Source organism: Onychomys torridus, chromosome 22 (assembly GCF_903995425.1).
Source record: "Onychomys torridus chromosome 22, mOncTor1.1, whole genome shotgun sequence".
In the NCBI taxonomy this organism is placed as follows: Eukaryota; Metazoa; Chordata; class Mammalia; order Rodentia; family Cricetidae; genus Onychomys; species Onychomys torridus.
The window spans coordinates 42,751,310-42,766,624 of NC_050464.1; the positions used below are offsets into that span (position 1 = coordinate 42,751,310).

General features: G+C 42.1%; 1 protein-coding gene across 5 annotated transcripts in view; it reads right to left on the reverse strand.

Annotated features, from left to right (window-relative positions):
- The window catches only part of Chfr (checkpoint with forkhead and ring finger domains), a 31,669-nt gene extending 21,961 nt beyond the window's left edge, over positions 1-9,708 (reverse strand). For 4 of the 5 annotated variants that reach the window (XM_036171907.1, XM_036171906.1, XM_036171905.1 and 1 more), the window contains exons 1-6: positions 9,622-9,708; positions 9,371-9,514; positions 5,108-5,207; positions 2,751-2,860; positions 1,877-1,936; positions 1,537-1,752 (exon numbers count right to left, since the gene is read on the reverse strand). In XM_036171907.1, the coding sequence (XP_036027800.1) occupies positions 1,537-1,752; positions 1,877-1,936; positions 2,751-2,860; positions 5,108-5,207; positions 9,371-9,503 (619 nt within the window). In that variant the 5' untranslated portion in view covers positions 9,504-9,514; positions 9,622-9,708. The remainder of the gene's footprint in view (positions 1-1,536; positions 1,753-1,876; positions 1,937-2,750; positions 2,861-5,107; positions 5,208-9,370; positions 9,515-9,621) is intronic. The other variant, XM_036171908.1, reaches the window with a different exon arrangement.
- Between the last annotated feature and the right edge of the window lie 5,607 nt (positions 9,709-15,315).

Consider the following 15,315-nt stretch of genomic DNA (forward strand, 5'->3'; position numbering starts at 1 on the left):
GAATGGTGCATGTCTTATACAAATACTCATCCATATTTGAGTTATACCTTAAATGCACTGGAGCCCATCTTTGCTAATGAAGCTAGAGGCGAGTGGCACATTCACATTTAAAAACACACAGGGAGGTCTGCAATAGGATCGTCCCTAAATACTAGGTCTAAGAGGTACAAGTACACATTCTTGCAATCACAAAATGCATATTATATATATACTAAATATGCCCAAAAAAGATGTGAAGTAGATACACTTCTGACAGAAGTAGGGAGTATGGTAAAGGAAATAACAGCAACTAACAGGAAGAGTTCTGACCTAAACAGATAGAAGCTTAAGCATCACATACATCTTGAATGAACTTGGCTGAAAAGTCAGGAAACTTTCCATTATTCTCTAGCTTATTCATAATATTATAGTACAATACATATCTACTTTATAATATTCAAATGATAAGCACTAGTATTTGGAAAAAGAAGAAACTGGTTTATACCATCTAAAGCAAAAAAAGAGGGGCAGGGGAATTATTTCAGGAACAAATTAACTCATACACTAAAGAAAGAAGAGGAATCTAAGTTCCCAGGCCCTCCTCGCCCTGGAACCTACCCTCCTCTGACCTTCAGAGCCTTTTATGTTCAGCCATAATTTTTATTTGAGGACAAAGATTATATAATGGCACTTCTATAGAAGGTTCCAGATGGGGAAACTGAACATATAAAAGTACTTATTATACCATCTCACATCTAGTAGGCACTAAGTTTTAACGTATAATTATTTTGTTAGTATGAAAATATTTCAGCATACAGATACAAATTTTTCATTTTTAAAAATTACAAAACATTCTCTGCGAGTTTGAGGCCAGCCTGGTCTGCAGGGTGAGATCCAGGACAGGCACAAAAGCTACACAGAGAAACCCTGTCTCCAAAAAAAAAAAAAAAAAAAAAGTTACAAAAGATATGATACTTTACCCATTCTAGGAAATCTGATCAGAAAGTCAGTAGAGCTTTATCAGACTACATGCTATGCACATGGATAGATGGAATAGAACATAAATGTAATGGCAAAGTAGGTTTTCTTTGAATGTTTATGTATGTGTGTTGCTGGAGATCAAACCAAAAAAAGAAAAAATGACCAGCCATGAGGAACAGGGCATGTTAAGACTTTGAAAACATTATGATGAATGAAGGAGCCAGTCGTAAGACCACATATTGCATGACTATGAACACAAAATGTTCAGAACATATGTATAAATGCCTAGAGATACATGAATTTCCTTTTATGTGATAGAATGTTCTGTAATTAACAGTGATGGCCATGTACCTAAAACACTGATGGGTACATTTTAACTGAGTGATATTTATAGTATATTAATTATATTTAGATAAAATTACAAAAATACTATGTTACCATGGTCCTTAACGTTTAGTCTTTCTCCTGGGAATGAAATAAATTAGTACACGTGACTACAGAACACTTACTGATGAATGGATTTACTGTATCTCAAGGAACAAAAAACTGCGACTGTCATTGTGATCCCCATCTCACCAGAGCTAGAGGAATGCTTTTGCCCTGCAGAGGTCAGCTCTGGCTCCATAGAAGAGGTAGAGGCCGTGGGGAAGAGGTCTGATGTCGATGTTGATGGCTGTGGTTCCTCTAAGCATGTTCGAGCCACGGGTGACAATGGTGGAAGCTGGAGGTCATCACCCTGCCCTGGACCTGAGGAATCTTTGGTCACATGGAACATATTTTCTTTATTGGCTTCTACAGGTACAAAAATAAAGAGAATGCATTCGGAACCCAGAAAGACACTTTGGGGGCTGAACGGCCATTCCTAGAGCTCAAAGGCCCTTTCCGACATGCAGGCCTTTGTCCTAAGCTCACTTACCAAAGGACTCTTGAGGCAAGCTTTGTTTTTCATTTAAAGATTCATAGAGGTATGCCACATCTAAAAGGAAATTAATCAAATCAGGGAGCGGTGGCCCCAGTGGAAAGTGAGACCTCCTCACTCCTGCTCATCTTTGATTACATCACAACCTGCCTTTTGATTATCTTCATTTACCATCTGGTAACAACATTCAACAGTTTAAGTGATTCTAATAAAAGCAAACCACATTTTTACTAATCTAAATATAAGCAAGCAACCAAAGGGAAAATGGCCGTAATAGGCAGACAAGGGTGAAAAAGACATGCTTCACTAATAACTGCAAGCCACTAAAAGGAATATCTGAGCTCCTCCTATGAGGCAAGAGGCTGGTTTACTTTAAGAGGACCTAAGGAATATTAGTGCCCTCATTTTTCCTCCTTGCCAAGAATGATCTGATGGTGGCCTTCAATTATTTCAGGGTGACTTTCAAATATTGTTACAACCCTCCTTATCCTATATGGAGCTGGATCCAGTCTAACCTTTGTTGTTGCTTTTTGTAAAGTCTCCAAGAGCAAAACTGCCAATGGCTTCAGGGCCTCCATCTGGATTTTATTCCTACACTCCAATTCTACTGTTCAGCCCAGCCCATTTTCTCCTTCTTGGCTGCCATTCTGAGATATGTAGCTCCTGGTGGCATTCTTGAAGAAAAGCCCTGCCCAAAGAGTCAGCACTCTATCCAAGTGCTTACACCACGAATCTCTGTAATTGCCACTTTCTATGAAAATATCTGCTTCAACGCATGTTCTTTCTGAGGGTGTTTGCCAGCCTAAGTTGGACAGCCGGCTTCTTGGTACAACACCTGGGGAAAGTATCTACACCTGTAAATTTCTCTTACTGTGTTCTGGCTCGTTCTTCCTGTACACCAAATAGATGATATCCCCACTCTGTAAAGGGTAAGTCCGCTTCTTAACAACTTGTAGCTTGTTGATTACTGTTCCATTGGTGCTGTAAAGAAAACAAAAGTGTTGGGCTGGAGAGATGGCTCAGAGGTTAAGAGCACTGGCTGCTCTTCCAAAGGTCCTGAGTTCAATTCCCAGCAACCACATGGTGGCTCACAGCTATCTATCATGAGATCTGGTGCCCCCTTCTGGCCTGCAGGGACATATGCAAGCAGAACACTGTACACATAATAAATAAATCTTAAAAAAAAAAAAAGTGTAAGTCACCCTACTCAAAATAATTAAATAGGGTAAACTCTTTCTACTACCATTAAGAAATCTGCTCAGCATTACCATTTTGAAAATACTCAGAGAGGGCAAGAAACTATTTAACCACCAGCCAGTGGTGGCAAACACCTTTAATCTCAGCATTCATGAGGCAGAGGCAGGCAGATCTCTGTAAATTCAATGCCAGCCTGGTCTACAAAGCAAGTTCCAGGGCAGCCAGAAAGAACTGTTACACAGAGAAACCCTGGTAATACTCTAAGGCAAAAAGCTTGCCTGTCATACCCATTTACTGGCAAATGAGCAACTCTGGTTGTACACACACCACCACCATCCCCACACACACCCACACACACCCACCTACCCACCCCACCCCCACACACAGAGCCTGTGGAGGCCAGAAGAGGGCACTGGAACTCCTGGCACTGGAATTACAGATGGTTTTGAGTGGCCATGTGGGTGTTGAGACTTGAACCTGGGTCATCTGCAAAAGCAGCATGCTTTTGACCATTCTACTCTTTCTTGAGGTCTTCTCCTTCCTGAGCTGCCGACAGCTCTGTCAGTTCTCTCTAACAGTCATGACCCCAGTCAGTTCATTTCATTCCCTGAACCAATCCTTCCCAAAAGATGCATTCAAGACAAAAGCAAAATAAATTTTGGGCTTTCAAGTGGAAGACAGCACGGATCCTGTGCTCAGAAGATGCAGTGACCCAATTATAATCAATCACATTGCTAGATGGGGAGGCCAAAGCCCATGTCCCAGGCCTAGAGTGTGGGGACAGGATTCCCCTGGGAAGAACATTTTGGTGGAGACCTACTGGAAAATCAGGAATTGAGCACACGATGGCCAAAGAGCACAGTACACTGAACACAAATTCAACAACTGAACTAGTCCTTGGCTCTGCAGCTTCTTTCTGGAGGTCCAGCACTGGAAGGAATTTGTATTCACACTTGAACTTTAATTCTCTCAGGTCAAGGAATGATGAACATTTTCCATAAAGCACATTGGCACTAGTTCAAATTCTGTGGTCACAAAGTCTCACTCCAACTACTCAGCTACTTTGTCACTGCAGCAGCCAAGGCAGGACTTAAATATGCAGGCAGGCCCACGTCCCAGTAAAACATGCAGACCACAATCTTGACACAATCCTAACTGGCCCTCTGCAACCAGGCATCTTCCAACTGTCCATCTTCATACTGGTTCTTAACAAATGAACCCCTGCCCTCAGGCTGAAGCCCTAATGCCCTGCTATAATTCCAACTCATCACCTCCACCTACCCCACATGTCCTTGTGCCTCTGCCTGGACTACCTGCTTCTCCAGCCCACCTCTGCCCCAGAAGACAGCACCTCTGACAGGAGATTGTCCCAAGAGCATGCAGAAGGAACTAGCCTACTAAGATGGGGCAGTAGATGGTCAACAGAAAATTAACTCAACTTGTCTTTGAAAGTTCTTTGTCTCATAATATTGTGTCAGGGCTTTTATTTTATTTTTTTCTCTCTTTTAAAAATTTAATTTCATTTTTAAAATTTATTTTTACCCTATATGTCCTTTGTGTGTATATGTATATATATCATATAGGGTTTTTGTTTTATCTTACTATATTACATTTATTATTATTATTATTATTATTATTATTATTATTAATATGCATGTTTTCTAATGAGAGACAGAATGGGTTGGATCCAGATGGAAGGGGAAGTGGAGAGGGACTGGGAGGAGTAGAGGAAGAAGAAACCATAATCAGAATATACTGTATGAAAAGAAATCTGTTTTTAATAAAAGTGAAAGAAAAACCTATAAATATATTTTAAATCTTATTTCTGAGTCATATGAGCTATATTTGGTTTAATTAGAAAATGAGCCAATGGAACTAAACCACACCCAGGATCCCATATGGAAACTAGAGAATGTACATCCTGATGACTTAAGAGCCTGAGCAGCACTTTAGAAAAAGGAAGCCCCTGTACACTGTAACAGCATGTCAGCTTCCTAAGTTACAAAAGGAAAGAGGAAATAAAGTGCTCACCTGGTGTCTTCCAGTGTCACCTGACCAGATTTATCATCCACTCTAAGTTTACAGTGATCTCCAGAGACCAGTTTATTGCTGGGGAAAGAGAGATCACAACCTGAAACAGATGGCAAGGAGACACTGGACATTACTGTGGGTTCTGTGAGTACTACTGCTTTGCTTTTCTAGTCTGTGACCAATTGTGCCTACATACACAAACAACATTAAAGTACTCAAGTGTTAACTTAAAGGACAGGGCCATGGTGTATGCCCCCTGCCTTCCTGAACCCAGTCACCTGCAAGAAACCCATCAAAGCTTCTTTACAACAGTTTATCACACAAACAGCTTAGAAGAGAAATAGATCTCAATTGTAAAAGCAAAACAAAAACCAAAGGGCTTAATTAACTTTTCAATATTTTAAACTAGTTCTTCTTGGGTGGTGGCGGCACATGCCTTTAATCCCATCACTCAGGAGGCAGGGGCAGGTGGACCTCTGCATTCCAGGACATCCAGGGCTACACAGAGAAACCGTATCTCAAAAAAATAAAAAATACATAAATAAATTAATCAATCACTAAATGAAAAGAACAAGCAAGGCAAGAATCCCAGTATTGATGTACCTCACTGGCTAGGGTAGGAAGATCATAAGCTGGAGGTCAGCCTGGGCTATACATCTTAAGACTGTCTCAAAGTAAGTGAGTGAACCAGGAAGAGTAAGGGGGAGACAATGTCCCATATGAAACTACAACATTATCCTGTTTTGGCCTGTGCTTTGATTCCATTACTGACCTATGGACCGGCAGATCAGAAAACTCAATACCTCCCTTCCTTGGCCCACCAAATTTTATTGGCAAGAAAGGGAAAAGCCAGGACCAGCATCTCTCCCTTCATTGCCTACCAGGTGAAACCCTCTGTTAAGAAAAGAAGTCTAAACATCTAATGACTTAGAGGATCTGGGAGATGAGTGTTGTATAACACACTGGCCCTTAACCAGACTGCACCAGCCACCATATGATGTTCATGAGCTGCTGGCACTTTAGGATATCAGCATACATGTTACTCAGATAGGATTAAATGCAGCTGATCATTACCTAGATCTGTACCAACTGGGCTCTAAAGTGGACTTCTGTCTCTGTTAGCATGCCTTCCAGGAAAGCTTTTATGTCAGGTTACAAATGAAGCTATATTTCAAGATTCTGGAAGATGTGTTGTAGGTCAGTAACCTAAGACTTGTTCATGTAGAGTTATGTCATGTGGTAACCACTTCAGAGTTCAGCCAGTCAGTTTGATTGGACGTCAGTTGTTCATCCCTGCAGTTCTTCTCTGCCACAATCTCATATGGTCTTGTCTCTTTAGATCATGGGTTGGTCAATGCCCACAGTAGAATATATGTCCACACCAGCCTGACCAACCACCAGATGCGCTGACTCAAATGGGCACTGCATTATGATGGGTGGCACATGTTTTGTAAAGCCAGGAAGATTGTCCTTTGCCCAAACTGTAGGAATTTCCTGCATCAGCAACTTTTTCTATTCCTCTTCCAGGGAATGTGTTGGATTTTGGAGGAGCAGATATTTCTCACTTATTGGGTAGGTTATAGTTAAAGCCTTAGTAGAGATATTCAACTGCAACCTAGGACAGTCTCCTGAGAAAGCTATTGTTGCCTGGAGCTTGTTCAAGAGGTCCCACCCCAATAAAGGGTAGGGACATTTAGGATTCTGCAGGTATACCAGCTTTTCCTCTAGGCTTACAAACTGTATCTCCACAGTGTTCAAGATCAGTTCACTGATGTTGGTCTTCAGGCTCAGATACAGGATCTGGTCTGATACATCTAAAATATGATTTATTTAGAAATCATCTACAGCTAGACAGGTGTTGTCCATCTGTGAACAAATCTAGAGTTGCCAATGAAGGCAGCAAGAATCTTGTCCTAAAGGTCCTCCAGGGTCTTGGGGTAGTGGTGATGGACATGGAAGGTCCCAAGCCCCTACTTCTGGTATTAGCCTCCTGCTCTCTCTGGTTTGACAAGTCACATAGGGACCTTTTCATTCCTTGCCAGTAGCTCAATAGACCCAGTCAAAGTGCAGGCATAACTTAGTCACTGCAGAGGAGGATGAGGACATGAAAAGGTAGAAGACACAGACAAGGTTTGCCCAGCTAAGGCCCCATGGGTGCTGGGTTCACAGAAGTGCTCCTAGCCCCAAATGTTCTATCCAGGGCCCTGAAGGAGGAAGTATCCGACAACTAGTGGAAGCTGTTGGAAGTCATGGTGAGGGTAGGATGCCAGTGACACTGGCTGGAGGAGATGAACATGGACGAGTTAGAAGATCCTGTGTTATTAAGATACTTCTATTTGTTGGCTCTGCTGGGGCCCCACTCCTCCCATTCCAGACTCCACCCCTCAGAAAGCCCGCCAAGGGTCCAGCTCCTCCCCCTGAGAAGACAAGGTCTCTAGACCTGCCATGTGATTCCTCTCCTGCTTTCTCCCCCAGAGAATCACCCGGGGGTGCTTTGCTCATTAAACCTGGACTTTTAATTTAGCCTGATCTGATTTATTGCATTGGCGGAGAAACCCAGTATTAGGGTATGAAAACCCTTTCACTCTTCTGGCTTTCAGAGTCAATTCCATTCAAAGTCCCATAAAACTTTTAGTGTGGATATCAGAGGACAACCTCCGGGTATTAGATCTAGCTTTCCACCTTGTAGAATTAACGAACTCGTACAATGACCTTTACGTTGTTAGTGATATTAATTAACTTACTGAAAGTATTCCTATGAGCAAGCAGATTTTTGTTTCTTGTTTTAGCATGCAATAGAGTATCTTGATATGCATGTTATAATAATGGGCTCTCTAAAATGCATGTGTGTGTACATGTACATGATCATATGTTTGCAGAGGTAGATGTCAGACATACTATTTTTTGAGACAGGGTCTCTCACTGAACCTAGAGCTCAAGAATTCTGCAAAACTGGTTGGCCAGCAAATTTAAGGGACTATTACAGTCATGTACCACCACACTTAGCTTTTGATGGTGTTTTGAGACAGAATTTATCTGTATAGCTTTGGCTGTCCTGAAACTCACTGTGTAGACCAGGCTGGCCTTGAACTCAGGGATCCAGCTGTGCTGAGACTATAGACGTGCACCATCACCGACTGGCTAGCATTTTTCCCCTAAAGTTCCTGTGGTTTATTTTTTCACCTATCAACTGCTTAAGTGTGGTGTCTAATTTCTACGTAACCTTTCAGTTTTCCTTTTGTTATTGATTTCATTCCTTTGGGGAAAAGAAGTGTACAGTAACAGGCACAAGATTGTATTCTGAATGACATATTTGCAGATCTACTGAGACCCTGTCTCAAAAAATATGTAGCGCCATAGAGGAAGATGTCTGACATCTACCTCTGCAAACATATGATCATGTTCATGTACACATACATGCATTAGAGAGCCCATTATTATAACATGCATATCAAGATACTCCATTGTGTGCTAAAACAAGAAACAAAAATCTGCTTGCTCATAGGAATACTTTCAGTGAGTTAATTAATATCACTAACAACGTAAAGGTCATTGTACGAGTTCCTTAATTCTACAAGGTGGAAAGCTAGATCTAATACCCGGAGGTTGTCCTCTGATAGCCACACTAAAAGTTTTATGGGACTTTGAATGGAATTGACTCTGAACGCCAGAAGAGAGGTAGTATCTTAATAACACAGGATCTTCTAACTCGTCCATGTTCATCTCCTCCAGCCAGTGTCACTGGCATCCTACCCTCACCATGACTTCCAACAGCTTCCACCAGTTGTCGGATACTTCCTCCTTCAGGGCCCTGGATAGAACATTTGGGGCTAGGAGCACTTCTGTGAACCCAGCACCCATGGGGCCTTAGCTGGGCAAACCTTGTCTGCGTCTTCTACCTTTTCATGTCTTACTTTCGTTGTTGTATTGAGAACTGAATAATATCCATCATCAAATAACCAGAGGATCAACTGAACAGACTAACAAGTAACTAAACAGCAGGTCCTACTGGAAAGTCCATTTTGCAGGAAAAAGCCCTTCTCCCCATTCTGACAGTCTCTGTACCACCAGCCCTGTATTTTGCCCACCTCAAGTCCCCTGTCCGCTCCCCCATCTAAGTCCACTTTGATGCCTCGGTCTTCGATGCTGCTCTAGGCCCTCAGTCTCTGTCCGCAGTTGGGTACAGCGTTTGGGACCCTAGCCTTAATCCCTGTCCACCCTTCTGCCCTTATCCTCGTTCTCAGTCCACTCTGGCTTCCGCACCTCTCCTCCTTCCGATGGTCCACTCGCGTTTCCACAGAAGGATTTGAGGTTCGTCCTCCGCGGCGCCCAGACGAAGGAGCCTCCCCCAGGGTTCCTGCGGCGGCTGCGGCTCCTCTTCTCCGGGTTGCTCCATAGGACTCACATCTACAGAGACCCGGAAACCATGGCTCAGGAACTACCTCACAAACTCAGCACCGCCGCCAGCTCGCCGGCCGCCGCCTCCCCAGCCGGGACCCCGCCCGCCCGCTTACCCCCCGCCCTGCGCGGATCCCGGAACCGGCCACACAGCCGCCGCCGCTGTCAACAGACATCTCGGGTGCCTCAGCTGATCCACGGGAGACGAGGGGGCGGGGTTTAGGGCGGGACGCCGGGCGATTGGCTGGCGGCGGGGCCCACAGAGAGCGACGGCTAGAGCGGTGCCAGGAACAGCGCTCCAGAGGGGGCGGGCCGGGGCGATCCGAGCCTGCGCAGACAAGAGGATGCGCACTTGGTTGCCATCTTTGATGCTGGCAGGCCGGCTTCTTCTCCTGCAAAGCTCGGAAGTAGCTGTGGAGGGCGCCATGTTATGTTGAGGCAAAAAGGGCCGAGTAACTTCTAAATTGCAAAGTCCTTAAAGCCTCGCCTGTAATACAGAAACGGTTGGCCAGTTAATCTGTAGCGAGATAAGGTACTGTCTTCACAGATCAGATTACAAAATGGGGAATTTTGGTACACTGGACCAGCCTTTCGCCAAGGAGCACAACTAAGCTGTCAGTTAGAATAGAAACGGGTAACTGATCTCTGAGGGCCGACTTGCGATATCTTTCTCGTTAAATCATGTTTCTTAGACTCTCGTGTAATTCCCGTGTTGCATCCCAAAGAAGGATGCACAAGCATGTTTGTGGCCCTTGGTGAAAGTGAAACATTGGCAAAAACAATGCCCAGGAAGAAGGAAGTCTCTGAAGACAGGGAGGCAAGTCCACATAGTGAGTGGTACTCTAGCTGCTCAGAGGAATGTCTTTGCTGATGAATAGCTTCAAAAAAGTATTAAAAACCGGATTAAAAAAAAAAAAAAAAGACATGCTGGGCGGTGGTGGCACACCCTTAATTCCAGCACTCGGGAGACAGAGCCAGGCGGATCTCTGTGAGTTGGAGGCCAGCCTGGTCTACAGAGCAAGATCCAGGACAGGCACCAAAACAACAGAGAAACCCTGTCTCGAAACAAACAAACAAAAAAGACACATACAAAAACATATTTGTAGATATATGTGGGAATCCTTCTTTGCCAATATCTACAAATACTTTTGAAGGATATGAAAGGAAGTAGCAGTGGCTGCCTCTAGGAACATGGAGTCAGCACAGTGATTAGATTTGCATTCAACATTTATAGCTATTCCTAGCCTTAAGGTAGTGTTCAAAGTAATGCTTCATTAGATGATTTCATTGTTGAGTATCATATTTATAAAAGCCTGGATGGTAGATCCTACTATGTAACTAAGCTATATGCTGTCTATTGTTCCTAGGCTACAAACCTGAATAGCATGTTACTGCACTGAACATTGTAGGCACTTGTAATACAATGATATTAGTGTATCTAAACATAGAAATGAAACAATACTAATACTAGACAACAGGAATTTTAAAGCTTCATTTAATTCTTTCAGAGCCACTACTGGTTCACTCATTAACCAAATTACTATGTGGTGCATGATACTATACTTGTATCATAGAAATAAACTAGTAGATTTATGTTCCCTGCACAGCAAGACCCATAAATTCCATGTACTGGAGCCAGGGTGCCCATCATTTGGTGTGAATTCCTTGATCAAAAGCAACAATTTATAGAATACAATGATGGTGGAATTAGTGTGTAATTGGGCAGAAGCATTTCATACAGAGAATGCAAATCAATATTGTTTGAGTGGGAGCTCCACCTCAACCCCTGGCACCTTGGCATCCCTATACTCAAGAGTCTGGAATGTTCTGGTGGAAGATCTACTTTCTTTCCCCAAACCCACCCCTTCATAGCTCCTCCCCATATAAACTACATCCCTGAAAACAGACACGTGATTCTTCATCCCAGTCTCCTCTCAGAGGGGCTGGGGAATCACCCAGGAATGCTTTACCCATTAAACCTGAGCTTTTCCGGATTCTGATCTGAATTGCTGCGTCAGCAAAGAAGCCTATCAGGGTGCGAAATACTTATCATCTATATGTATTGTCATTCTAGTAAGAAAACACTGCCTCCTTCCTAATGCAATGTTATCAACTTGGGAAAAGGAGCCATATCCAGAATTTTGTGTCAGATTTTGGTACTAAGTAGTGGCTATGGTGGTACAGACATACATACAGGCAAAACCCCCACCAGCATGAAATTAAAAAAAAAAATCTGCTGGATACAGTAATATGTGTCTATGCTTTCTCAAAAAGAGTAATTATCTGTATAAAAATCTTATGGCAGCCTGGAGGTGGTGGCACACACCTTTAATCGCAGCACTCGGAAAGCAGAGGCAAGTGGATCTCTGTGAGTTCAAGGCCAGCCTGGTACAGAGCTAGTTTCAGGACAGCTAGGGCTGTTACACTGAGAAATCTTGTCTCAAAAAAAAATCTTGAGACTTTGCTCCAAAAATCATTTATGGGGACCAGCCATAGGCTCTAAATCATATCCATGTTTGCCACTGGCAAATCAAACACCATGGGTTTTGCTGGATCATGTAGCCTATATGGCAGAGCAGCTTTCGTAAAAGCAGCACCATGGACTGTTTTATTTCAGAGTCTCCTGTGACTAGCTTCATCTCAAATTAACAGTTTTCTTTGCACTAAGTGAATGATCTGGGTTGGGGGAACACCCTCCATACATATCTCAGTGGTAGTATTCATTTAGCATATATGAAGCTCTGGGTATGATTCCTAACATCAAACAACAAACTAGGGTTTCATCAACATAGAAGTATTCTGCTAGAGTAAGACTTGTTGCCTAGCAAGCTGGAAGCCTTAAGTTGAACACCAAGTAAGCTCTGACTGTGGACATTGTGGAAGAGTCTGAAGACTACAGAGCAAAGACTGATAAATACTATAGAGACAAAAGCCCAAATCCCCTACTTTTAGCAGGAAAATTGCAGGAAGCTCAATGGACCAGCTAATCTGGAACATAGCAGTCAATGAGAGATGTTCCTTAAATCTATTTCTTCAGGACTTTTATCATGAAAGGGTGTTGGATTTTGTCTCAAAGAAGGCTAGTACCTGACCTTCACACACACATGCCATGTCACACATCCAAATTTATGTGCAGATGGTCATACACATAAAGAGAAGGGTACAAATTAAAGGACAATTGATGAATATAGATGCAAAAATTATCAGCAAAACACTTGCAACCAAATCAAGAAGATCATTATGATCAAGTTGGCTTTATTTCAGAGATGCAGGAATGGTTCAACATGCACAAATGGATATATGTAATACATTATGTAAGTGGACTCAAGAACATGATAATCTCAATAGATTCAGAAGAGGCTTTTGACAAAATCCAACACCCTTTCATGATAAAAGTCCTGAAGAAATAGATTTAAGGAACATCTCTCAACATAATAAAGGCTATATACAACAGTCCTAAAGCCAACGTTCTTCTAAATGAGGAAAACTCAAAGTATTTCCACTAAAATCAGGAACAAGGTTGCCTACTTTTCCTTCTCTTATTCAATATAGTAATGGAAGTCTTAGCTAGAGAAACAAGAGAAGCAAATACAAGGGATACAAATAGGAAAGGAAGAAGTCAAAATATTGTTTACTGATGATAGGATTCTACATGGAACCCTAACAATTTCACCAGAAAATGTTTAGAGCTGACAAATACTTTCAGAAAAGTATCAGGAAAAAAAATCAGTACACAAAATCAATAGACTTGGAACTGGGGAGATATCTCGGAATCCATATAAATCTGGATATGGTAGAACATGTTAGTAATCTCAGCATTCCTATGGCAATATGGAGAACAGAGACAGGATATTTCTTAGATATCTCCTTAGGAGCCTATGGGTCAGCTAGCCTTGAATATGCAGTGATGAATAAAAATAGACCCTATCTCAAAGTAGAAGGCCAGTAGCAATACCTGAGGTTGTACTCTGATTTCCACTTGATTGTAATGGCATCCACACACCTAAAAATGCACACCTCTCCCTCTCCCTCCCCCCCCTCTCTCTCACACACACACAAAGGAAACAACAACAACAAAAACAACAACAACAACAACAGACATGTAGATCAATGAACAGAGTAGAAGATAAATTCAGGCATCAAGAGCCACATGATTTTTGACAAAAATGCCCCAAACCTAGATCCTTGTTTCTTACCCTGCACAAAAATCAACTCTACATATATCAAAGACTTCAACATAAGACCTAAGTGCTGTGGATATTGCTCTGTATAAATAAAATGCTGTTTGACCAGTGGCCGAGCAGGAAGTATAGGTGGGACAAGAGAGAAGAGAATTCTGGGAAGTGAAAGGCTGGGGGTGGAGAGACACTGCCAGCCACTGCCATGACAAGATGTAAGGTACAGGTAAGTCACGAACCAAGTGGCAAAGTATAGATTAATAGAAATGGGTTAATTTAAAATAGAAGAACTAGATAACAAGAAGCCTGCCACGGCCATACAGTTTATAAGTAATATAAGTCTCTGTGTGCTTATTTGGTTGGATCTGAGTGACTGTGGGACTGGTGGGTGAGAGAGATTTGTCCTGACTGTGGGCCAGGAAGGAAAACTCTAACTACAAATGGCGCCCAATGTGGGGCAAGAGTTTTCACCTAAAACCTGAAAAAAAAAAAAAAGATTCTAAAACAGAGCTAAAAACAACTTCCTAGTTGTCTCTCTCAAGTTAGTGACAGCCTGCCGGTTTGAGCTACTATGGAGGGTTCCTGGCATGTGTGTCTGACCTGCTCTGTAGCAGAAATGAGGAGTCTACAAGCAGCACTTTACTCTGCTATGTGGTAGATTTAGCCATTGCTAGTTTAAAAAAACAGTTTCTCGGCTATGCACTGCTTTGATAGAACTGCTTCTGATAGTTGATGATACACATGGCTCCAGACACAGAGCTGGCGGTAAACTGTACCACCACCATGTTAAAAAACTGAGTTGGGCAGAGCCAGCAGCCACAGTGGTGTTTCAGTCTTATAAAGATGGATATTACACAGAGAATCTGGTTTGTATTGTCTTTGGGATTTTTAACCACAAAAAAAGATTTGATCATAAAAGCTGTTGAGTTAAACAAATGTGTAAATTTTAAAGGTACTTTGACTTCAAAATTTGGCTATAAGGATATGTTGCTTTTGAAAAAGAGTCTCTGCTTTTGTTTCCACAGAAAGTGAGAGGCTGTGGATTTGTTCCAGATTAAGATACATCAAGTTTGATCAGCCAAGACCACCTAAAAGGTCTCCAATAACACAATGGCCCAGATGATCCAACATCCAGAATGGTTTCAAGGCAACTGGCTCAAAGGTTTGCCCTCACGACTACTCCATAATCCTAAAATTTTCTTTATGTCCCCATAAGATACAGCGCCCCCCTCCAGCAAGAAGTAGTAAGAGAAACTACACCCAAATTCCCAAAATTATCAAGCTGGCTTTAGAGATGGAATTGGCTCACTCCTTCTCTAAACCCAGGCATATTGTTAAAGAAAAAGGTTAAGAGATTCTTATGTCCCAAATTAGAAGAGCCCTCTGGTATGGGACAGAGAAAAACCAATATTTTTATTTAAAACAGGTTGATTATAAATGCAATCTCTTTCTAAAGAAGAAAAGGGGATAGGATATAGATATAATAGGATAAAAGGGTAGATTAAGGAACTTCTAAAGAACAACAACTTGTTTAAAATGTTTTACATTGGTATAGACTTTAGTCTATTGATACAAACTTTTGTTATACTGTGTACATATTTCTACTCATGTTTAAGGTATTATGTTTGTATA